We start from the raw sequence: 24,825 nt of genomic DNA on the forward strand, positions 1-24,825 counted from the left end.
AAATATGGAAAGGAACGATCCACTACCTAAGCGAGCATTACATTAATTATGACATTAATAAATGACTTTGTCTTAGTTTTTTTTTTCCAAAATTTGGGCCACAAAATCTTTCTCCTAAAACTAATCCAGAATTTAAGTTGTTGCATCAATGATATTTCTACATGAAAAAAATTAAAATTATGTATAAATTAGGAAAAATGTTAAATTTCACCATCTTCTCTCTTCAAAACCAAGCATTTCTGAATTCAATCCTAATGGCTAATTGCCAGTGCCATAATATAATTGTTAAAGTTCTAAATTCATTCTTCAGAACAAGATTGTATTGTTTGAGTCGATTCAGTTGATTGGAAAATACAAAGAAAGGCCGTAGAAAACCTATTAAATGCGGGCGCCGAAGAGTTGGCACGAGGAATGCAGTTGGAAATGATTATATTTATTATTTTTTATTTGCAATATTGTTGTTTTCACTTGTTATTTGTAATTTATTAAGTTTATGTTGCTGTAGGCATGATACCTATAATTGCGGTGTGTATGAAGGAACGTATTGAACACTTAAATGTATATTTATGATGTAATAATTATTAAATGAAGTTTTTGTACATTAGTGTGTTCACTGACAAAAATGTTCTAAAATATGTGTATTTGTATGTGTATATTTGATACGTTCTAAAATATATTAAGATCCTTTTGAAGTTTTTGCCATTCAATTTAAGAATATCTGAGTTTTACTTTAAAATAACTTATTCCAATCCCAAGCGTATTGAAAAGAAATAACAATGGCGGCCGACTAGGTGATTGCGCTATTCTACTACATCCACGGACTCTGAAAGTAGGCTAACTACAGTGGCTCTATTAAGAACAGAGCCACTGTATAAGTAACCAGATTCCGTGGATATCCAGAATACCGCAATCCTTTGTGTGTGATTTGTTCCGACAACTGCCTACAAATCAGCCATTTTTATTCCAGCGCGCGCTATTGCTGTATGCACTCTAAAAGCTGCGTCTACACGGTTCAATTTTCAATGCGCGTACGCATGCAATCTCGGAAGAATATTGAAAGAATCAAGTTTAAAATGCGCGTTCAATTAAAATGCATGAAGATTTTGTGTGTACATGGTGCGCTGTTTTGAACGCCATGTTCACTACGTATACTTACTTACTTACTTACTTACTTACAAATGGCTTTTAAGGAACCCGAAGGTTCATTGCCGCCCTCACATAAGCCCGCCAGCGGTCCCTATCCTGTGCAAGATTAATCCAGTCTCTATCATCATACCCCACCTCCCTCAAATCCATTTTAATATTATCCTCCCATCTACGTCTCGGCCTCCCTAAAGGTCTTTTTCCCTCCGGTCTCCCAACTAACACTCTATATGCATTTCTGGATTCGCCCATACGTGCTACATGTCCTGCCCATCTCAAACGTCTGGACGTATACAAATATTAATTAATATTGTACACGCCTGTGGAGTAGGCTAACGGTTAGCGTGTCTGGCCGCGAAACCAGGTGGCCCGGGTTCTATTCGGTCGGGACAAGTTGGTTGAGGTTTTTTCTCAACCCAATATGAGCAAATGCTGGGTAACTTTCGGTGTTGGACCCCGGATTCATTTCACCGGCATTATCACCTTCATCTCATTCAGACGATAAATACCTAAGATGTTGATAAAGCGTCGTAAAATAACCTATTAAAAATTAATTAATATTAAATATCAATCTTGCCTGCATTGCTTGAAAGCGTAAAGTTGAAAGAAAAGTTGAACCGTATAGATGCACCTTTATGGGGAACGAGTGTAATGTCAATGCGAAAAAAAAGTTGTACTGTTGTGTTCCAAACTGTTCACAGATTAATTTTAATCGACTCGATTTTTCGATTAAATATTTTTGATCGATTAATCGATTAAATCCCACAACACTACTTTAAATGTCTCAAATGTCAATGTCATTCGAACTTTCTGCTACGAACTCCGCTCGTAGTAGCGGAATTGGCGTTACACAGGAATCAATAATTGAGAGTTTATTTTGTATGCTATATGCCAGCTTGTATAATTACATAAGCAGTTCTGTTAAGGTATAGATCTCCGAACGCCTGAGGATGTCAAAGATGCAGTTCCTAAGACGATCTTTAGTGAAAAATGAATCTAATAATAGTCTTTATTAAACACAAAATGTGTACAACTTTCAGTCATTTCTGGAAGCCTGGCTCGGGACCTCGTAGAGTGAGAGTGACTGTGGAGTATGGTGGAAGGGTGATAACCGTGAGGGAAAATGGGAGAACCTCTCTCGTATCCGTTTTGCCACCATAAATTCCTTCGTGACTCGGTAATCGAACCCGGGTCGCCACGGTGGAAGGCAGGAAGGTTAACCACTCCGATTAAATCTCACCTTGGAAAAAAAAAAGCGGGGTATGTCACAAAAGTTCTTTTAAGATTCAGTGATGAAGGGCAGTTACAAATGTTCAACTCTTTTACATTTTGTATTCTATTCTACTTATATGGGAAATGCCTGTTATTATTCGGTTGAGAAGCTTTTGTCATACAGTCTGCTCTCGAAAAAGCTTAAAGTTAGAATTTATAAAGCAGTTATATTATCGGTTGTTCTGTATGGTTGTAAAACTAGGATTCTCACTTTGAGAGAGGAACAGAGGTTAAGGGTATTCGAGAATAAGGTGCTTAGGAAAATATTTGGTGCTAACAAGCAAACGTTCTGATGGGGGTAGATAAAAAAGTTAAATTTTTTTCTTCCACCATGTTAATAATGTTAAACGAAGTGCTTATGCAATTTTTTTTTCCACTCGACCGGAATTCCGAGGGCCGTAAAAAATAAATTCGTCAGGGGCCGCTAACAGAAAAAGAAACACAATTTCATTGGACAAATTTATTTGAACGGACACAGCAATTGTTGAGCTATTTTTCAACATATTTTTAATCAGAATTGAGACAATTCTCATATTATCATGGGGTCGACAGAGAGAGGTGTAGACGCAGTCAAGCGCTGGTTTTGGTCTGAGGCAGCTGACTTCTACGTCACAAAAATTGATCCAATAGTATGACAAATGTCTCAATCCCAGTGGGGGATATTTTGACAAATAGCGCAACAATTGCTGTATCTGTTTCAATAAATATTTCCATTAAATTGTGCTTTTTCTATAAACGACCCCAGGGAAAATCACTTTCTGGACGGCCTCGTAATTGCGGTCGAGTAGCCAAAATTTGTATAAGCACTTCTTTTGACACCATTAACATCGTGGAAGAAAAAAAAATCAACTTTTTTTATCTGCCCCCATCAGAACGTTTGCTTGTAAGAGGAATGAAGTTACAGGAGAATAGAAAAAGTTATATAACACAGAACTGCACACATTGTATTTTTCACCTGACATAATTAGGAACAATAAATCGAAACGTTTGAGATGGGCAGGGCATGTAGCAAGTATGGATGAATCCATAAATGCATATAGAGTGTTAGTTGGGAGGCGGGAGAGAAAAAGACCTTTGCGGAGGCCGAGACGTACATGGGAGGATAATATTAAAATGGATTTGAGGGAGGTGGGATATGATGGTAGAGACTGGATTAATCTTGCTCAGGATAGGGATCAATGGCGGGCTTATGTGAGGGCGGCAATGAACCTCCGGGTTCTCTAAAAGCCATTTGTAAGTAGTTCTATTCTACTTAAAGCATACAATTCATAATTAATTTCGCATGTCTAATATTTTTGGCAGTAAAAACATGAGCGGCCGGGTAGTTCAGTTGGTAGAGCAACTGGCTACGGACTGGAAAGTCCTGAGTTAAGTTCCAGGTGGGGGTGGAGATTTTCTCTTTGCCAAACTGAGCTTTCAGTAAATTTTAACATTTAAGTAATCGCGTGGGGGTCATGTTGACCCGCAGTGTTATATGGTACTAATGTCACAAAATAGTTCGCGACTACTTAAATGTTAAAGTCTGTATCAAATAAGTCGGACTTTTTTTTTACTCTATCAAGATTAGCCCTACTTGACCCTATATTAGGAACAACAAGAGATGAGCTAAGATCAGTACATATTTCCATGTACAGTAGTGGCAAAAAAAACCGGACCGACCCTTGTAGCTGATTTCAGAGCCTTGTTCACTCCAGAGCACGATAGACTGGTAACTAAGACTTTCGTGGTTCGAATCCTGCCTGGGAAGGAAACTTTTTTGTTCCTTATTCAAATTTATTCCCAATACTTTTCGATTGCAGCGATATTTTACTACTTAATTAACTTCTTATTCCCAGAACATGAATTTTACCAGCAGTCGAAAAGTATTGGGAATAAATTTGAATAAGGAACAAAATAAAGTTTCCTTCCCAGGCAGGATTCGAACCACGAAAGTCTTAGTTACCAGTCTATCGTGTTCTGGAGTGAACAAGGCTCTGAAATCAGCTACAAGGGTCGGTCCGGTTTTTTTGCCACTACTGTACATAATACAGACCTCCATGTACAAAACTTAGGCACCAATACGCCGCATGGCTCCATATGGGCAACATTTTCTCTTCCCCATACGATTCGTTAAAAAATTGTAGGTTCCCATCAGAGACGTTTTATAATATGACCCTATATGGCCCCCATTACAGCACTGGCTATACATGAATGGCTGGACGCCCGAATGCATGGTTTACTGAATGCGTGATTGAACAAGTAAATTAATAAATAAATTAATAAACCCATGAAATGATTTAATACAGAATGTTAAAAGGAACAGTTAACATGAATGAATGGACGAATGAATGAATTAACGAACGAATAGGCCTACATTAATTACTGAATGAACAAATAAATGAATGAATGAACGATCAACAAACAATTTGTTTTCTTATTTTGCTTGAATGATGAATGAGGATAAGAAAAACAAAAATACGTAGACACAATTATGCTTGCTTTGGTTAAGTATTATATTTGTTTATATTTTTTTAGTTGATTATTTAACGACGCTGTATCAACTACGAGGTTATTTAGCGTCGATGAGATTGGTGATAGCGAGATGGTATTTGACGTGATGAGGCCGAGGATTCGCCATAGATTACCTGGCATTCACCTTACGGTTGGGGAAAACCTCGGAAAAAATCCAACCAGGTAATCAGCCCAAGCGGGGATGGAACCCGCGCCCGAGTGCAACTTCAGACCGGCAGGCAAGCTCCTTAACCGACTGAGCCACGTCGGTGGCCTGTTTGTAATTAATTAGTTCAGACATATAGGCCTATATTCCTTTGAACTGTAGGCCTAGAGTGTGTTAACAATCGATGATAGCCTAATGATTCGAATACAACGCAATAATTAAAAATATAATTTCTCTTAAAAATCTTTCTTAATACAACAGTTTAACTATAGACAGAAACTACTGTAACAGTAAAACTATACATGTTTAGAATAATCAATTTTAATGTCTTTTAAGAAATCTTAACATAACTTATAGTGTATTTGAAATGTCGTTTTAAGGAATATTTTTAAAATATATTTTAAGTATTTAAAATATTGTAAGATTCGCTTTGACCATTAATAAATCTTTAAAAAGTAACAACATAATTTTTTTAATAATAAACTAGACGAAATACTTTCAAACTAATACGCCCTTGATCAGAACATTCAAAGGATCCGCTGGGAATGGAACCTCGATCACTGTGGTGTGCTGCCTTTAGTTGACCAAGTTGCAGTTGGGCCCACTTACTTGTGAACCTTTCCATTCAAGCACCCCAATGTTCAAAGTTTCGTGGCCACGCGGATGTTCAGATAGGTTTAGCCTTCTTCCTGTGATAAACAGAAATCAGTGGAACAGGAAACTGTGGCTCCAGTATCCGACATCAGTTGTTTACAGCACAATGAAGTGGACACACGCTCTCTTCGTTCTCGGGATTTTAGCTGAAGGTTAGTCTTCGTTCATTCATTAATCTTATGTTACAAATGCACTTCCTTCATTATTATTTTAACTTGCATATGAGTTTGAATTTTAAATTGTATTTGGTGGCAGGCATAATATTATTTTATTGGAAGTAGCGAACTGAAACCATTATTATTGTCTTCCTTAATAATAAAATTGACGTGGCTATGGTTAATATGTCACCACTATTACCATCTTCATCATTATCATCTACTTCAAGAAACTTCTGTGTTGATCTTTCTTCAATATCAAGAGAATTTTGTACAAAATCTCAGCAGAACTTTCTGATCACGTGATCGACATGAAGGAAGGTCACCGCTTAAGGCTTTATGGCGAATATAAAAAAAAATCATAAAATAATTAATTGTAATTTGATTCGTCCTTAATCTTATGAGAATTTTAAACTTCTATATAGAATTCCAATCAATTTTACGATTTTGAGGAAGACCATACTTAAACAACGAGACTTTAATATCTGAGAATTTTATGTTTTGAATTAATCGAATGATTTTAACCGAAATTAATTTTCGGACATAGACAATATTATTACTTATACGCTAAGAAATAAGAGGGAGTATGTACAAGCTTTGTCCATGGAGAAAGATAATCGACCTACAGTATGTTAGCACATTCTAGTATATACAGTCACAAAACTTGAGTTGTAAGGGTGCTAGAAACAATAGACTGTGCCGGTACTATTTCGCATTGTCTGTAATGAGGCGATATTAGCGATCCTAGTGATTAGCAACTATCTATGGATGCATATTTACTACGTATTGAGCTTCATGATTGTATATACTAGACTGTGATGTTAGTTTCTGAAAAAACATTCCTAATGAGAGGCCTACAATAATTCCAAACAATATGATATATAGATAATCTGATTCGAACTCTTACTAAACTCACAGCGAATAAGAATTCAGGCGATGTTTCATATTAAAACGCCACTAAATTATTTTTTCTTTCAATTGTACACTCAATCCCAGGTATATATATATTTTTTTTTATTACACAGAACTATAGAGAGATCCACTTTTGCTATTCTGAGTTTCAATTATATGTAGCAAAGAAGGATTTCTGAGTGTACATTTTGCGAGTTTTAGGCCTACATTGAAGTACAATTTATACAAAAAAAAAAAAGAAAACAAACAAATTTCATTTTAATTTTCTTTCCGCAGCTGCTGGGGTTATGACATTTTGAAAAGAAGTTTGTGTACATAGGTTATCAAGCTCTAAATCTGTCTTAAGATGTTTTCAATTAGAAGCGGAGGACGTACCTGCAATAAGGCCACATACTCCAAAATGCTGTTCTGAGATATATAGAGTTTAAATTTTTAAAGCATTGCACTAAATGCACTAACATATGAATATGAAACTGCTGGATATGAAGTATTGTGTTTTTAGATAATATAACAGCAATTCTAAAAGCATTTTAATCCAATATCATATACTTAATTTTTTTTAAGTAGGTTATTTTACGACGCTGTATCAACATCTCAGGTTATTTAGCGTCTGAATGATATGAGGGTGATAATGACGGTGAAATGAGTCCGGGGTCCAGCACCGAAAGTTACCCAGCATTTGCTCATATTGGGTTGAGGGAAAACCCCGGAAAAAACCTCAACCAGGTAACTTGCCCCGACCGGGAATCGAACCCGGGCCACCTGGTTTTGCAGCCAGACGTGCTAGCCGTTACTCCACAGATGTGGACATCATATACTTAAAGAATAATGTATAAAAGGAATGCATGTTATGGGCTCCTTTTCTGAAAAACGTACTTTCAATTCAAAATAAATATAAGCTGTGTGTAGACTTTGTAAAAATTTATTATTAAGAGAGTTTGGAGGTGAGATGTATTCCTAGATACGTGAGATTTCATCGGAGTGGAAGTTCAGTGTCTGCTATTGTGATTGAGTTGTTCGACATCATCTGCATATCAGTGGTTGTATTAAAAGTGCAGATCAGTTGAGTACAGTATATTACAATTACCTTGGATTATAGGCAACTTCTGAACACAATAAAAGTTGGGATCATATTCGCTGACACTTCCCAGCACAAAGGAAAATCAGGTAGAGAAACTTAAACAATGGGGCAGAATGGGATAATTATCTTGTTATACGGCACGTGCATCATAAAGAAAAATATGTTTACAGAAGTTCATTTTTAGAGTATATTATGAAGTGCACTCCATTACTAACACTTACAAATTCAGTGGCGGCTCGTGAAGTTTAGTTTCGAACAGGTACAGGTAATAAAATTAAAAACTCGAAAGAAAAATGTAGTATTAAGAATAAGTAAATGCAACTCGTTGCGCAACCTTCCCCCGAATGCGTGTGCAAACTATGCAACGAAGTGTGTCCAAAATATCATTTTAGTAAATGTGTGAATAGAACGAAGTCACTGGTGGAATATAGTAAAGAGAAGTAACTCATACCAAACTAAATTGCACGTTTGTGCGCACTTCTTTCTTATTATAGGCAACTTCTCCGACTCTGTTGTTTCGCAGGTTGTAGAAGATTTAGGCGTTTGAGATTATCATTATTGTACAGGGTGCGTCAGAAAGAACGGATGGATTTCAAACTATCGATACGCAGCTAGGGGAGGGATAGAGTGAGGGGGACCACGACTGTTGGGTCAGCGAGAGAATGCAGTTTCAGTTGAGAACATGGTGTTGGTCTGGTGTACAACGTGCTTTCATCGCAGAGACATTTTTCAAAAATGAAGAATCTGTGATCGACACTCAAGACTCATTTCGACATCGGACGTCACGCTAGGATTCCAACTCGGAATACAATTTTGCGATGGGTGGCTTCATTTCGTACCACAGGTTCAACATTAAAGAAGAAATCACCTGAACGAACACGGAGCGCGTGTACACTGCAAATGTGGAGACAGACAGTAGGTTGTCCGGCCACCTCAAAGATCAGCCCGCAAACATGCCATTGCACTGAGATTGTCCGAGGTTACGGTAAGATCTCGCGCCCTGCGAGTTCTTTCTTTGGGACCATTTGAAGGCGTAAGTAACCACATACACTGGACGAACTGAAGATGGCGATTCGTGAAGAAATCGTGGCAATCCCACCAACTATGACTGTGAAAGTGACGGCGAACTTCAGAAAACGCCTCGATGCCTGTATCGAAAGCCAAGGACATCATATGGATGATGTTATATACCATAAATAAACTGCATGTATTGGTGAATCTGTTGATAACAATACATTTTTGATTTGATGAATCCTTACAATTTTCTTGCCCTGTGAAATCCATCCGTTCTTTCTGACGCACCCTATATGTTGTTGTTTAGTCAACTATCCAAAGACAGGTTTGAACCTCATAAGTAACACCAATAAGGCATCACTCATGAGGCAACTAAGCCTGGAGATAATGGGGTAGGGTGGCCAGTTCCTTTCCCCCTCCAATGCATACATCGCCGATTAGCTGCATATTCAACTAATCAGACTTCAGATGCCTACAAAGAATTGTTCTTCCTCTGATACATATCGTCAAGTGAGATGTACTGCCCGATAATAGATATACATATGAGCCAGAACCTCAATCAGAGGTATAGTCCGCGTCACTGTTTTTGGTATGTGAAATAAGTATTGTGAACGTTAAGTGCTAGTATCTTACCTTTACCGTAGTCAGATTGACAACTGTGTTTAATAAATGGCTCATGTGACGTGTATAGGAAGTGGTACAGTTCTCAGATGCACTAGGAACATGTTCACAAACTAGGTACTATACTCTAGGACACACGCCAAAAACTCTGGCGCCAGCTGTAAGCATTGTATGAATGATAGTAATTTCAATTGTCTACTCCTCAAAAGTGGGTAAGTGGGTAGAAAGGGAGGAAAGAATGTAGGTAAGTAAGAAAGTATATATATATATATATATATATATATATATATATATATATATATATATGTTGATACAGCGTCGTAAAATAACCCAATAATATATATATATATATATATATATATATATATATATATATATATATCTGGATCTGGTTATTTGTACAGTATCTATTTACATACGTCCTTTAAAGCATGTTCAAGACAACGTGATTTATTGTCGCTGTTAAACGAAAGCAAAACGATCCATATTAAAAGTAATTCAAAGAAAATTAACAACGTTTAGGGCGGGAACAAATACAAAAATTCAATAACGAGTTTTAAGTAGAGTCCTGCCTTTGATCGCCCACAGTCTCCAAGCAAACCACAACATTGTAGGTAAGTATGGAGTATAGCTCGGCGGCATCAAACTCTACGTACACAGTTCAGGTCTGCTGTTCACTGAACATGCGAAAGCGAAACAAAGCTAGGCGCCTGGAAATGATTTCTCCAATAGTAGCATTTGATAGCGAGCACGTCATTACGAAAGAAGAAAATGTATTTTATCAGAAAGAAAAAGAAAAATTTCATTTGAAACACTTAAAATGTTTACAGTCATTCATTGTAATGTTTAGATACTCGTAAAGGACGCACTAATAATTCGTTTTATTTTAAGTTTGTGCTGATATTTACGTTTTTTCATTTGTTAATTCCAATCTTTAATTAGATCTTGAGTATCTAAATTTATTGTAAAAATCAGGGGTAGACAAATTTCGGGCGCCAAGTAGCCATAGGGACAACATTTTTATGTGACGCCTATACTGTTCAGTGAGTTCAAAATTTTTTAAGATTTCGATTTATTTTATGTCACTACGACTAATAAACAATGTTAACAAAAGCGGTTATAGAAAGAAATTCGAATGTGGTTTTTAAATTAACATTGTTACATTTGTTGTGTATCTCAAGATATTGTCACCGTGTAGCTTCAGAGCGTCTCTGGGCGTGTTTTATATTTAATATTGTTTAATATATTTCAGTAAACGTATCTTTATCTTAGCTGGAATGTTTTTCTCATTCCATGTATGAGCAAGATGTTGTGGTTCCTAACTACTGAAAATTTTTTAGTTTGGTTTGTCCCTGGGAAAATTATTTCACTGCATATAAGCTATCTTTAAATAAATACTTTGTTATTATTGTTATTAAATTAAAGTGGGTATTTTGCTGTTTTCACCGACTTACACACAGATACACGAATAAACAGATGTAGGCCTACAGACAGTACAGGAGACTTCTTCAGTGTTGGCTCGCAACTTGCTCTCCTTACCAAGTGAAGCTAGTATAATCAATGTGCATCTAACTTGTGTTCAAAGTAACGAAACGCAGAACTCTAGTTACAAGACAAGACACTATCGCATATAAAAACCAGCGATGGTATGCAATAAAATATATTAAAAAGCATTAGGATGCAAAGTGTCCGAATGATAACATGTGATAGTGTATAGCAAGGACTTCAGATATACTCCAGGTGGCAGAATAGAAGAGAGATGAATGAAGGAGGTATAAGGTATAGGAGATAATATGTACAATGGAGTGAAGTTGAATTTAATTGATTAGAATAATATATGTGTGTATGTGTGTATGTATGTATGTGGGTTTTTTACGACGCTGTATCAATATCTTAGGTTATTCAGCGTCTGAATGAAGTGAAGGTGATAAAGTCAGTGAAATAAGTCCAAGTTCAGCACCGATAGTTACCCAGCATTTGCTCATATTCGGTTGAGGGAAACCCCCGGAAAAAATCACAACCAGGTAACTTGCCCCGACCGGGATTCGAACCCGGGCCACCTGGTTTCGCGGCCAGACGCGCTAGCCGTTACTCCACAGATATGGACTGTATGTATGTATGTATGTATGTATGTATGTATGTATGTATTTTTTATTTTAGTAGGTTATTTTACGACGCTTTATCAACATCTAAGGTTATTTAGCGTCTGAATGAGATGAAGGTGATAATGCCGGTGAAATGAGTCCGGGGTCCAGCACCGAAAGTTACCCAGCATTTGCTCATATTGGGTTGAGGGAAAACACAGGAAAAAACCTCAACCGACCGGGAACTGAACCCGGGCCACCTGGTTTCGCGGCCAGACGCGCTGACCGTTACTCCACAGGTGTGGACTGTATGTATGTATGTATGTATGTATGTATGCACAGTTTATTTCCTTCTTTGGTTTTTACTTACTAAACGTTTCAATATATTTACGAAATGTATTATTTTATTATTAACCTATTGTTTTTCATCCTTTCAGTAAATGTTACACCCTGTGTTATATTTTATAGGTGTAAATGATGTAAATATGTAAAGAGCAATTGTATCAATGTCAATCTGTATGTAGGCCTACTATGTAAGAGTTTGTGCAGTTGTACATAAACATCATTATGTAACTAGCTGTGCATTTACGAATGTCCCGTAAGTCTTTCTTTTCCGGAAACGGAAACATTGCCTTGACGACGAATTTGTTTTCCTTTCTACTGTACCTTCCTATTTATATGAGTAGCTGTTTTGATGCGTTGATGACGTCGCATCTGGGTGGTCGTACCATGCATAGGGCGATAGCGATCGGTACGAAGTTCCTAACTCTACTCATATGAAATTCTTACCTATAGTGTTTTGAATTCGCTTGTTTAAAATGTCTATCTCCATATACAGGTGAACCAGCAGATAAAGATGACGACGGTGTTGACATGGGCGACTACGGTATTGAGGAGGACGTGTTGCCTGTCCTTGCAGACAGATGCTTCTCTGATGTGTACGCAAACTTGGAATGCCACTTCGATCCCAATCCTCCCCCCGACTGTGAAAAACGTGATGCCGAAGATTTGTGCAGGTAGTCTCTTCACACTTCACAATTAACACTAGTAGAACGCTGGAAATCTTGTCCTTTATGTTGGTGTTGTAGCATTATTCACCGTTACGTTTTGAAAATTGAATCGCACTTTTTAGAAAGGAACTAAGTCAAAATGTTCTATTTTTCAGGAGAGCAAAAGAACTTACTTTCATGAATAAATACCAGTGTACCAGTGCCGTAATATAAACATCAACTCGATGTTAGAGATACAGGGAAAGGTTTGTTTAAGTTCCTTCCTTTGTTTATCTTTGCGTCTTGGAAGTATTAATCATTTCATCAGAAGAAATAAAAATTACAAATTTTGACTTAGTTCCTTTCTAAAAAGTGCGATTCAATTATTGGTGACTTTACACAGTGCAACTTGCAGAACGACGGCAGTACAACATGACTTGAACATGCCTTTAAATCTATCATTCGACTGCAAATCTGGCTTTCTGCTAATGAATATACTACAGAGTGTAACAAAAGTTTCTGGTAGTGAAAATTTTAGTTTTTTTTTTAACTTGATGGTAAATATCACTTTTTCAGCCAAATTAATAATAAAGGATTACATCACACCACAATCAAGTAGTACAAACTCCTACACCATAAAATTTGGTCATGGTTCCTGAGAAAATGGAAATTAACAAGAGAATAATTTTAACATACTGTTACAGAAACTTTTGTTACACTCTGTATATTAGCAATATCATGGGCAAAATTGTACTCCTTCAGTCATCTTTAAGTACTCGCAGGAGTACGCGTCCCACTAATTGAGAGACACTGGTCTAAATCACGCAGCCATCGCTCGCAGAGCTAGACGCACAGTGTAAAGTGACCTCATGTACTGAATCTGCTCCAACATACAAGCCACTATAAAGTGATATTAAAAGTGCTTGGGAAACCAAAGCAGTCCTCTATGTGTGCCTCAGATATTACTGACACCCATCTATTTTAATCTCTTTCAGTGCAAGTGCTGATGCGCTCAATTGCGCAAGAGACATAATAGATACAGCAGTTAAACCTGAAGACGGCAGAAATGATTTCGATGCATGGATGGATGGCCTCGAGAGTGTTTACAATGCCCTTTGTGTCAACAAATTTGCCGAACTAAAAAGTAAGAATGATTTTATCTCCTCTTCATCAAATTAGCTATTTCCTGCACTTGATCACTTTTATTAGAAATGTAGGTAGTTTAATTCTCTTAACTTCTTATTCTTCTCACCTACTTGTACGTATTACATTAGGGTTGTCAGATGTCCTGGTATAGCGGAACATTCCCGATTTTCAGAAAATTTTCCTGTGTTCCACTCATACTCGTCCCGGGATGCAGGATGTCCCGCTTTTAAGATATTCCTACCCATTCCTAAGCGAAATTCAAATTCGCGCCTGGCGCGAAACAAATGCACCACGCACAGTTTTCAGACTTGACTCAAGTCTGAAAACTGTGCGTGGTGCAGAGTATTCTTTTAAATCTGCATACTACTCAAGTCACTTGAGGAGTATGCAGATTTAAAAGAATACTCTCCTATCAATGAATTAAATACTATTATAGTCACAATCACGCCATGGTATGAAAGAAAAATTTCACAACCTCGAGCGGGAATCGCGACTTCCTGGTCTCCGGTCAGGCGCTCTACCACTGAGCTATCGAGTTCGTCTCACGCCAAAGCCTCGGAATTATCCTTTCATACTGGCGACTCTGTTATAGAGTAGTGTCCATAGCGTCTGATCTTAGTCAGCACTGCTTATGGCTGGAAAGAAACTTTACAAATGTAATCTTCATCACTTTAAGTTTGTATTTTGATATTTATATTACGTTTATCTAAATGTTACCGGTACTTAAAATGCATTTTTTTTTTTTTTTTTTGTATTTTCTATATTAAATTGTGACATTAAATGACACAGTACTGTAAATTGTAACAAACATAATGATAAATATTCCATTTTTAATCTTGCGTACACTACTTTTAACACTTGAATATAAGTAACTGATTAACTAGCGGACTTACTCGACTTACACACATACACAACACATCTAACCACCTCATACAACACAAACATGCTGCATTCAGGACAATGGTACACAGATTACTCAACATACCCATGAGCCAACAACACTACAATGAAGAAGTGAACATAATCAAATTCATAGCACAAGAAAACGGTTACAATCCAAATATAATAGACAACATCATAAGAAAGACAAAACAAAAACTTAACAAACACAAAAATACACAAAACACAACACAAACACAAGAAATACATCACACTAACATATGAAAACAAAAACACACATAAGATCGCATCTTCACTCAGAAAGCAGAAATACAACATAGCATACAGAACAGAAAACACACTACAAAGACATCTCAACACACAAAAAACACAAACAAACAAATACGACCACACAGGTGTATACAAACTCACATGTAATAGTTGCGGTAAGTTCTACAATGGACAGACAGGCAGATCATTCCAAACACGCTACAAAGAACACATTAAAGCAATAACCAGAGGACACAATATATCTACATACGCCGATCACATAACCAATGCTAACCATACATACAATAACATAGGGGAGAGTCGGGTAGTATCGGACATCGGGTAGTATCGGACAGTGCGTTTTTTTCATCTACCACCATATGGTAGTACCTGAATGACATGGTTACGTTTCTCTCTGCGACATCACAGAAACGTAACCATGTCAATCAGGTACTATCATCGTGTGGTAGATGAAAGAAACTCACTGTCCGATATTACCCGATGTCCGATACTACCCGACTCTCCCCTAAATGCGGACATGGAAATCCTACACATACAACCCAAGAACCAAAAACTCAACACACTAGAACAATACGATATATACAAACACATTAAAACACACCCCGATCAAATTCTCAACACACAGATCAATTTTAGTACACACACACTATTTGACTCCACTTTTCAACACCTTTCAACAATCAAACGCACCCACATAACAGGCAGAGAAGTTCGAGATGACGTCGAGATCTAGTAGGCCCTAAGGATGGTGTGATGAAACACCGAAACAGCTGTAAGCCGCACAGACTTACATAATTAACACGAGTAAGTCCGCTAGTTAATCAATTACTGATAAATATTCGTTAAAATGTTGAAAAAGTAATTCTTTAATTATCCTATACATACATAGGCTACACTGTATTCATTTTTCATTCATTCATTTAGTGTTCTGCCCAAGGTCAGGTCTTTCACTGCAAACCCAGCTTTCTCCAGTCTTTCCTATTTTTTGCCTTCCTCTGTGTTTCCTCATATGATCCATACATATTAATGTCGTCTATCATCTGATATCGTCTTCTACCCCGAACTCTTCTCCCGTTCACCATTCCTTCCAGCGCATCCTTCATTAGGCAGTCTTTCTCAGCCAGTGACTCAACCAATTCCTCTTTCTGATCAGTTTCAGCATCATTTTTTCTTCACCCACTCTTTCCAACACAGCTACGTTTCTTATTCTAACTGTCCACTTCACATGTTCCATTCCTTTCCATATCCACATTTCAAATGCTTCTATTCGTTTCTCTTCACTTCGTTGTAATGACCATGTTTCTACCCCATACAGTGCCACACTCCATACAAAGCATCCACTAGACTCTTCCTTAGTTCTTTTTCCAGAGTTCCTTATTCTATTAAAAGCTTCCTTGGCCATTGCTATCCTTCTTTTGACTTCTTGGCAGCAGCTCATGTCACTGCTTATAGTACATCCCAAGTATATGAAGCTGACACTGTATTAATACATTATTATTAAGTCACATGTATATAAACTATAGTAAAAATGTCTTTGATATTTTTAAAATCTGGCAACTCTATATTATATTAATGTCGTGATGTTTGTTCACATTACACACAACATTCAAATAGTGGTGTAGTAAATCTTACCCTTTTGAGCTTCATACAATCATGACATCGGCATTGTACACTACCAAAAGTTAGTAAAAACAGTGCACAGAACTAATGCGAATCAGTCACGTGAGTGGTAAAATACGAAACTGGGGTGAGTGGGAAACTGATTCAAATTAATTGGCTATTGTCTTATTGCAAGGCATGTCTCATTTGATATAAGGTGCATCTACACGGTTCAACATTTCTTTCAACTTTACGCATTCAAGTCATGCATGCAAGATTGATATAGTATTTTACATATATCACGTATTGAAGATGACGTTCAAAACGACGCACCACGTAGACACAAAATCTTCATGCATCTTAATTGAATGTGAGTTTTAAACTTGATTCTTTCAATATTTTCCCCAGATTGTATGCGTACGTGCATGGAAAATTGAACCTTATAGATACAGCTTTATGATATATGATACTGGGTGTTCATTTCAAAGTGTGTCATGACGTCACTGTTGTTGGGTCACCGATTTGAAGCGAGTTTCAGCTTATATGTTAGAGAAGTTGCCTATTATTTCAGGCGTTCTTCAATCTGAACTTGAGAACGTGTACGGTATAACTTGAACGTCGTAGCAACAGATGGCGGTCTGTACGGTCTGTGTGCTACCATAACCTCTTTCCAACTGTGTTTTGCGCCGGCAAGTCGTACGCAGGGTATTTGTTATCATCGGTTGCGTACGGTAACATTCCACAACACAAATCAAATGCTCCGTGTCCATGTTGACCGCCGAAGTTAATGTCAACAAATACGTAAGTAATCGTCTTAACCCTCTCCTCATATCCCGACAGTACGTATTTCCAAACAGTTCACATTCCTACATTACCGGCGTTACCGTACGTATCGGTACGTACTCTTCAGAATGAACGCCGTACTTGCTAGGGAACTTCTCTACCTCATAGGTTATACACCTCTGCGGAAGTGTAGGAAGATTGAATTCTCTAGGCTCATCGGCTAGCCACATGACGGCATACAGCGAGCCATGACACACTTTGAACTGAACACCCAGTATACAGGGTGATTCACGAGGAGTTACCGTCACTTACAGAGCATATTTCCAAAGATTCAAAGACATTTTGAGCAAAAAATGTCATATAAACATGGATCCCATTCTCAATATTTTCAGAGTTACAATAATTTGAAGTTGTTCGTAAAATACCATTATTCTTTAGTTTTAAGGGTAAAAGAATATTACAGATAAAGAATAAACTATTCAGGAGTACAATTTCTTTAATTGGCTAATATTCTGAAGCTAAAAATGTGTTGTGAATTCCATAGTTGCTTCGTACAGATTTTTTTTTCGATTTTTAACTAGAAAATTACATCTTTCTTGTGCATTTATCACAATTGCTACAAATCTTCTGTTGAAGACTATAGGCCTACATTAGGAGGCAGAATTAAACTGTAAAGAATCAAGTTCCTAAAGTCGTATGATTTATAACAATTTTTGTGACAAGTGCGTAAGAATTATGTAATTTTTAGTTAAAAATCGAAAAAAAGAAATCTGTACAAAGCAATTAACAATACATTTTTAGCTTCAGAACGCTAACCAATTAAAGAAATGATACTTCTGAATAGTTCATTCTCTATTTGTAATATTCTTTTACCCTTAAAACTGAAGAAAAAGGTATTTTACAAACAACTTCAAATTTGTGTAATTCTGAAAATACTGAGATTAGGCACGTGTTTATATGACATTTCTTGCTTAGAATGTCTTCGGAAATAAGTTCCGTAAGTGGCGGTAAATCCTCGTGAATCACTTACAGTATTTCTTACATGTAATGGTGGATCTCACATTTTCATGTATATGGTGCCACCATTAACAATCATTACAAATAACACTTCTTTGCAGTAGACTTTACTAAAGCTATTCTTATCCCACTACTACATACAAAAGCATATTACAGACACATCTATTATGTACAACTAAAAATTAAAATGTAATTTTGCCAGAACCTGTGCATAATAAATTACGTACCGGTACAAACTAGAACTACGTTAACTGGGTTATGTATAACCCAGGTTCTACCACAGTCTAGTATATAGTCATGAAGCTCAATACATACTAAATATGCATCCATAGATAGTTGCTAACCACTAGGATCGCTACTATCGCCTCATTACATACAATGCGAAATAGTACCAGCACAGTCTATTGTTCCTAGCACCCTCACAACTCAAGCTTCGTGACTGTGTATACTAGACTATGATTCTACTGTATGTTACTTTTCAAAAAATGGAAAACTGGGAGTGATTGCTTCTTGAATTTACATAATCATACCACTACTAGTTGCTCTGCTAGGCTCTCTTAATACCTACCAGTACCGAAATACATTTGTCTAAACTTTTAATAGCATTAGAATTAATATTCATATGAGAAATAATAAATAATGTGTTACGGTAGCCTACCTGTAAAAAAATCCAAATATTTTCATGTGATTATTACTTTCAATTTTGAAAACAATTTTGTGAACGGAAGTCTTATTACAGGGCTCATAAATGCAGCAGCTTGTTGGAATAGTATGCTATTTCTGAAATGTGTGGAGAGTGGAACAAAAATTGGACACGTTGTTGACCTATTACATTCAAAACTGGATTTGAATAGGTGCAGGTAAGCACAAAATATTACTCTTAATTACTGCACAATACTTTTCCTCAACTCAGATACGAATTAAGAAATTATACAATTACGAAATATTTATCTACTGAATTAGTGGTTACATGAAATTTCATAACCAAACAACAATTTCTTCATTCTTTGTTTTCAAATTTGGTAATCCTGTATTTTATTCGTCACTAGAAGTCACTGAGTAAAATTGAAGCCTCACTGTTAAGAAGAGACTGAATAATGCATTATTATGGCAGTGATAAACATTGAAAAAATTAAATTGTAACACACCAGACTTAGAAAAATAAAATGCAATAAAAAAAATTGTATGATTGAGGCATGTAAACACAGAGTGAAGTAGAGTTTTGAAACTAAAATTCCAACATACGGTAAGTCATTGGACTGGTATTATTCTATGCTTCAATCATGTGACTACACTACGACATCATTCATGTAATTTGTTTTTCGCAAAAGGATCATTGAACATGAATGTAGTTGTTGTTGTTGTTGTAAATTAATGCTGACTTCTTGAGAATAAAGCCATTAACTCTCTCTTGCTCTCCAATATAGGAGAGTGATGTAGCAAAACGTATAACCATTTTAATGTAGACACCATATTTTTATATTACGGCAGTTGTATCACCAACATGCAATCCTTAAACTCTTTGAAGGACCACACCTGCAGTTGGTCAGTGAGTCCATATGCTCTAGTCAGGAGGATTGTGAGACAACTCCACCGACTATATCCCCTCTTCACCACTTAGGGGATGCTTATGCATGCCATGGCAGGTCAGCATGCTCAAATGGCATTTTCTCCATTTTTGATGGAACAGTTATACCACTAAGACTCGGTCCCCAGAGCCTCATTTGTTAAAAACAGCTTACACCACAGGAAGGTGAGGATGGGATTAGAGTATGTGTATAAGTATGTACAGTATTTATTCACACTACAAATGGGTAAATACCTGGTGGCAGTGGTAACTAATTACACTCAATAATGGCGATTAATAATAAATACAATTATTAAAAATAAATTAATAATAATACTGATAATTAATAATAAATAATAATAATAATAATAATAATAATAATAATAATAATAATAATATTTTTGGGGCTGTGAAAGAAGGTGATACTTGGAGAAGAAGGAGAAATTGTGAATTTTATGAATTGTATAAGGAACCTGACTTAGTGAAGTATATTAAAATTAATAGATTGGCCTGGGCTGGACATTTGATAAGTATGGACAATAATAAAACTATTAAAAAGATCTATATGACACAACCATTACAAACAAGAAAAGTTGGAAGACCGAAATTAAGATGGGAAGATGATGTCTTGCAGGATATTAGAATTAGTAAAATTAGAAATTGGAAGAATTTAGCAGCAAATAGAGAAGTCTGGAAGGACATTCTGAAGAAGGCTAGGGCCCATAATGGGCTGTCATTCTATGTATGAATAATAATAATAATAATAATAATAATAATAATAATAATAATAATAATAATAATAATAATAATAGTAATAATTGTGATTTTTTTCTTTACTTTAATTTAACCACCACACACCCGTCAACAATGTGACTTTTATTTCTACTTTCATTCTATGTATGAATAATAATAATAATAATAATAATAATAATAATAATAATAATAATAATAATAATAATAATGTGATTTTTTTCTCTTTACTTTAATTTAACCATCACACACCCGTCAACACTGTGACTTTTATTTTTATTTTATATTTCAACCTACAACAATGGGTATTCCACTCAACACAGCAACACAATAGTCGTAATTGCACTCCACACGACAATGGCAATAGACGACGTGTATTATTGAGAACAACAATGTACTCCTAATTTCAATTAATTTTCACAATGCACTATGTGCAGAACAAAACTGTCAGTTCTCAGTTCGTTTGCCTTTGCTAGTTCTAGCTCATTGTTCAAGTTCACTGCACGTCGAACCCCGGTCTTCCGAACTGCGTCGCGCTCGCCTGGACAGTCGCAGTTATGGACTCACTCACTCAAGTTCACTGCATGTCGAACTCTGGTCTTCTGACTACTGTCCACAACATGTCGAACTCAGGTCCCCGTCACTCGCTGCTGTCCAAGACAAGACTTGAAGACTCAAGGCTGACTTCCGAAGACTGACTGACTCTCGCTTTTATTACTAAACCGCATGTTCTGGACTCTTCGATTCGCATGGCTTTCAGAATCATCAAGAGAAATACACTTCTAGATGCTTCCCTTGCTCTCTCCGCTCCGCGCTGTCACCGTAGTTCTCCTCCCCTCGCTCCATACCGCACTACAGCTCCTACCGAAGCTCGAGTTTCCGTTTCTCCGCGCCTTCCTTCTCGCTAGATGCGTGCGCACAGTCCTGAGGCAACCAGAAAAATCCAGACTGGTGCCACATAATAATAATAATAATAATAATAATAATAATAATAATAATAATAATAATAATAATAATAATAATAATAACAATAATGAGAGGTTATGGAATTCACTTCACTACTCCTTGCAACCCTGCACCATGTATGTATTAGTGGTTAACTGTGCACTTTGTCCCATCAGTGCCCCATTGAAAGACATTTTACTAGTATTATCTTTCAACTTTGAAATAAAATTGTAGAAAACAATTTTTTCCATAAGCTGCCAATGATTTCAACACAGGAGAGAAACGACCAGTAAATTTCTCCTGAAGCCTCTTCATCGAGGGGCAGAATGATATAAATTTATGACATCGGCCTCTGACTTTACTTCCGTCATGAAGAAAATCATACTAAGACCTTTTATAAAAATTCACCATCTTTAGTTTGGTCTAGTGAAAATCATAGTAACACTGGTAAGGAAGAGGTTCAAACATTATTATAAGAAAATTTGTTATTCTATATTTTTGCAGCCACTTTATGATTTCAATGGCAACTTGCAATGTAAGAGCAACAAATCGGGGACGATCATGCTGGATTGCAGAAAATATTGTTAATGAAGCTACTCATGCATTCTTCACACACACCAAATGCGGACAACTGGAATTATGTAATTCTACAAGTTCAACAATAAGAACAAGTGCCTGGCAGACATCATTTACACTGCTACCAGCTGCTGTCTATTTGTATCGTCAACTAACCTGAAAAAGATAAGATATGAATATTTCATATGAATATAATGTAAAAGAAGCTGATACTATTATTGTCACCCTTCTTAAATTACTGCACGCATATTTTCAAGACAAAACAAATTCTGTATTTCAAAAGATTTATGAAACAAATTCGTTTTTCGACAAATATATTTCAGAACACAGAAATTACAGAGTTCATGAAGTTAATTCAGTGTAATCAGTAGAGATTTAAGAGCAACAAAAAATTGTAATTTGTTCTCGTAAGATTCTGGTCTGGATGCTGGTTTCTTTATTGGAAATGAATCATTACATTAATTTGTACTTTTCACATTCTGAATAAAGCATTTCAGGAGGAACAGGTATCTCGTATCAGAATTTCATTGTTTTCAAGTCGTGATTAAATTTTTTGGGTTTTGCAACTACTACAGTTTGGAACTGTCACTATAGTACTTCCCTGATCACACTTTCAGTGATACAATTCTAAATATGTTACCAGTTAATAACAAACCCAAAATTTTGAAGTGACTGAAAACATTAATGACATACTCAAAATTTCGTTACATCATCCTAACCTTTATCCTTCAGAGTGCTAATCCCTTGTACACACACATACTTTCTCAACATACAGAACCATACAGATACCGAAAAGTAAAGATATTAATCAATAATGGTTTTTTAACTAACTATAAACGCAATGGTAGGTATTTGATCTTGACCCATGGTAACGTGTAGGATTAGGGTAACAATGAAATTGAAGCAGTGAGATCAATAACCATTCAAGTCCATTTACACAAGTTTCGAAAAATATGTAAAAAAAACTTATTTAATACTTAATTATTATTTTTTTGCACGTAATATTTCTGGTTGTTTTAGAAATCAAGACGAAATAGTATACCAACTTTTAAAGTCGTAAAGGCTCGTCTCCATTATTAAACATTTAACAACAACATGTTAAATTGTTTACTGTAAACATCCCAACATGTTGATTGTACATGTTAATGCTAATTTCATTTAACACTTTGTCCACACTGTTAAACATGTTAAATTTGACTTTCTTTGCGTAGTCCACCATAAACAGTCTATGAGATTTTAATGTACACAGGGTCTTATTTTTAAACCTTGGACAATGGACTCAGATGATGATTTGGCTTTTGTAACTCTCTCTATTGATTGTTACAAGGCCTTGAAAAGGAAGAAAATGAGAATGTGGGTGCGGCAATATCTTAGTAAAAGACACTATGCAGAAGATATTCTAAATGAGCTTAAAGTTGAAGATTGATTTGGATTCAAAAACTTGCTGAGAATGTCGGAACAAGATTTTAATATAGTGCTGCAAAAATACTGTTACATCAAGGAAAGGCACAATTTAAGAGCAGCCATTTCATCTCAATTAAAAAAATTACAGCGCAATTGACTATCATAGGACCTACGACATGCTAGATGTTAAAGGAGCGGGTAATATCGTATAATTATTCTTTCCGAAGTTTTACAAACATTAACATTCATCACCAAATACGACCATTACTGACATCAACATAGCATTAACGTTTAGCTTACGACGAGAGTGCGAAAACTCTCTATTCGTCTATTGTATTCTTGAGAACAGTTAAATAATAATTCCAGTTCTCTAAAACAGTCAGCCTTCTTTGTTTTGTCTCTGTATTCTTTTACAGACACATCCCACAAACAAGACCTTTCCATCAGTGCATTAATTTGATTCTAACATATGTTCTTTCGTCCACTCCATTACTTCGAAAAACTTACAGCCAACACCAAGGACCAATGATAGTATAAAAATGATCAAGATATGTGCCACAAAATCGGAACTTATAGTTGTTGCTATGGAAACTGTACGAACTTTGCCGAACTGTACCGATGCTGCACGAGCAAATGAATTGACTTGACATGTTTTCCATTGCTGCTGGAAAACATGCCAACATGTTAAAAGTGTTAACTTCAACATACTCAGTCAACATGTTAAGTCAATTGAGACTTGAAATGTCCATACACATGTTAAAAAATAAATGACCAGAAGTGGACTTGAATGGTTATTGATATCACTGCTTCAACTGATTTGCATTTCTGCAACCAGGCCTAAGTCTTGAAGATTATGATGATTCTTAATCTCAAAAACATATCGAGTTCCAAAATGACTTCTCCAATTTCACAATGCCTTATCTTACAGTATCTCTCTGATAATGCTACAGCAACGTACTAAGTTCCAATAGACAATTAATTTCTTTAGGTTTTGCGTGGTATCTTACAAGTTCTTAGTATGTGAACTGCTGATCATATGGCACTCAAAAACACAGTGTGAGGACATAACATTACCATCTTGAATATCTCTTAAAAAAAAAAAACGAATTCCTGCTATTTATTTGTCGTTTCCACAGATGTCAAAAGAAAGCTTGCCAAGTATTGGAGAGAGAAAAAAGGGGGGGGGGGGTAAATAATTGAGCAGTTTGGGATATGAAAGACTGTGACTTTTCTCACATCAGTATATTGGTATTACAACTGTACGAGATATAATAATAATAATAATAA

General features: G+C 36.2%; 1 protein-coding gene across 1 annotated transcript; it reads left to right on the forward strand.

The window, feature by feature from the left end:
* The first annotated feature begins 5,725 nt into the window (after positions 1-5,725).
* LOC138708054 (uncharacterized) lies at positions 5,726-22,643 on the forward strand. Its single transcript, XM_069838176.1, has 5 exons — positions 5,726-5,877; positions 12,431-12,608; positions 13,577-13,725; positions 19,036-19,156; positions 22,063-22,643. Exons 1-5 carry the CDS (start codon positions 5,832-5,834, stop codon positions 22,292-22,294), a joined length of 726 nt encoding a protein of 241 aa, XP_069694277.1. The 5' UTR covers positions 5,726-5,831; the 3' UTR covers positions 22,295-22,643.
* The last annotated feature ends 2,182 nt before the right edge of the window (positions 22,644-24,825 follow it).

Source organism: Periplaneta americana, chromosome 10 (genome assembly GCF_040183065.1).
Source record: "Periplaneta americana isolate PAMFEO1 chromosome 10, P.americana_PAMFEO1_priV1, whole genome shotgun sequence".
Taxonomy (NCBI): Eukaryota; Metazoa; Arthropoda; class Insecta; order Blattodea; family Blattidae; genus Periplaneta; species Periplaneta americana.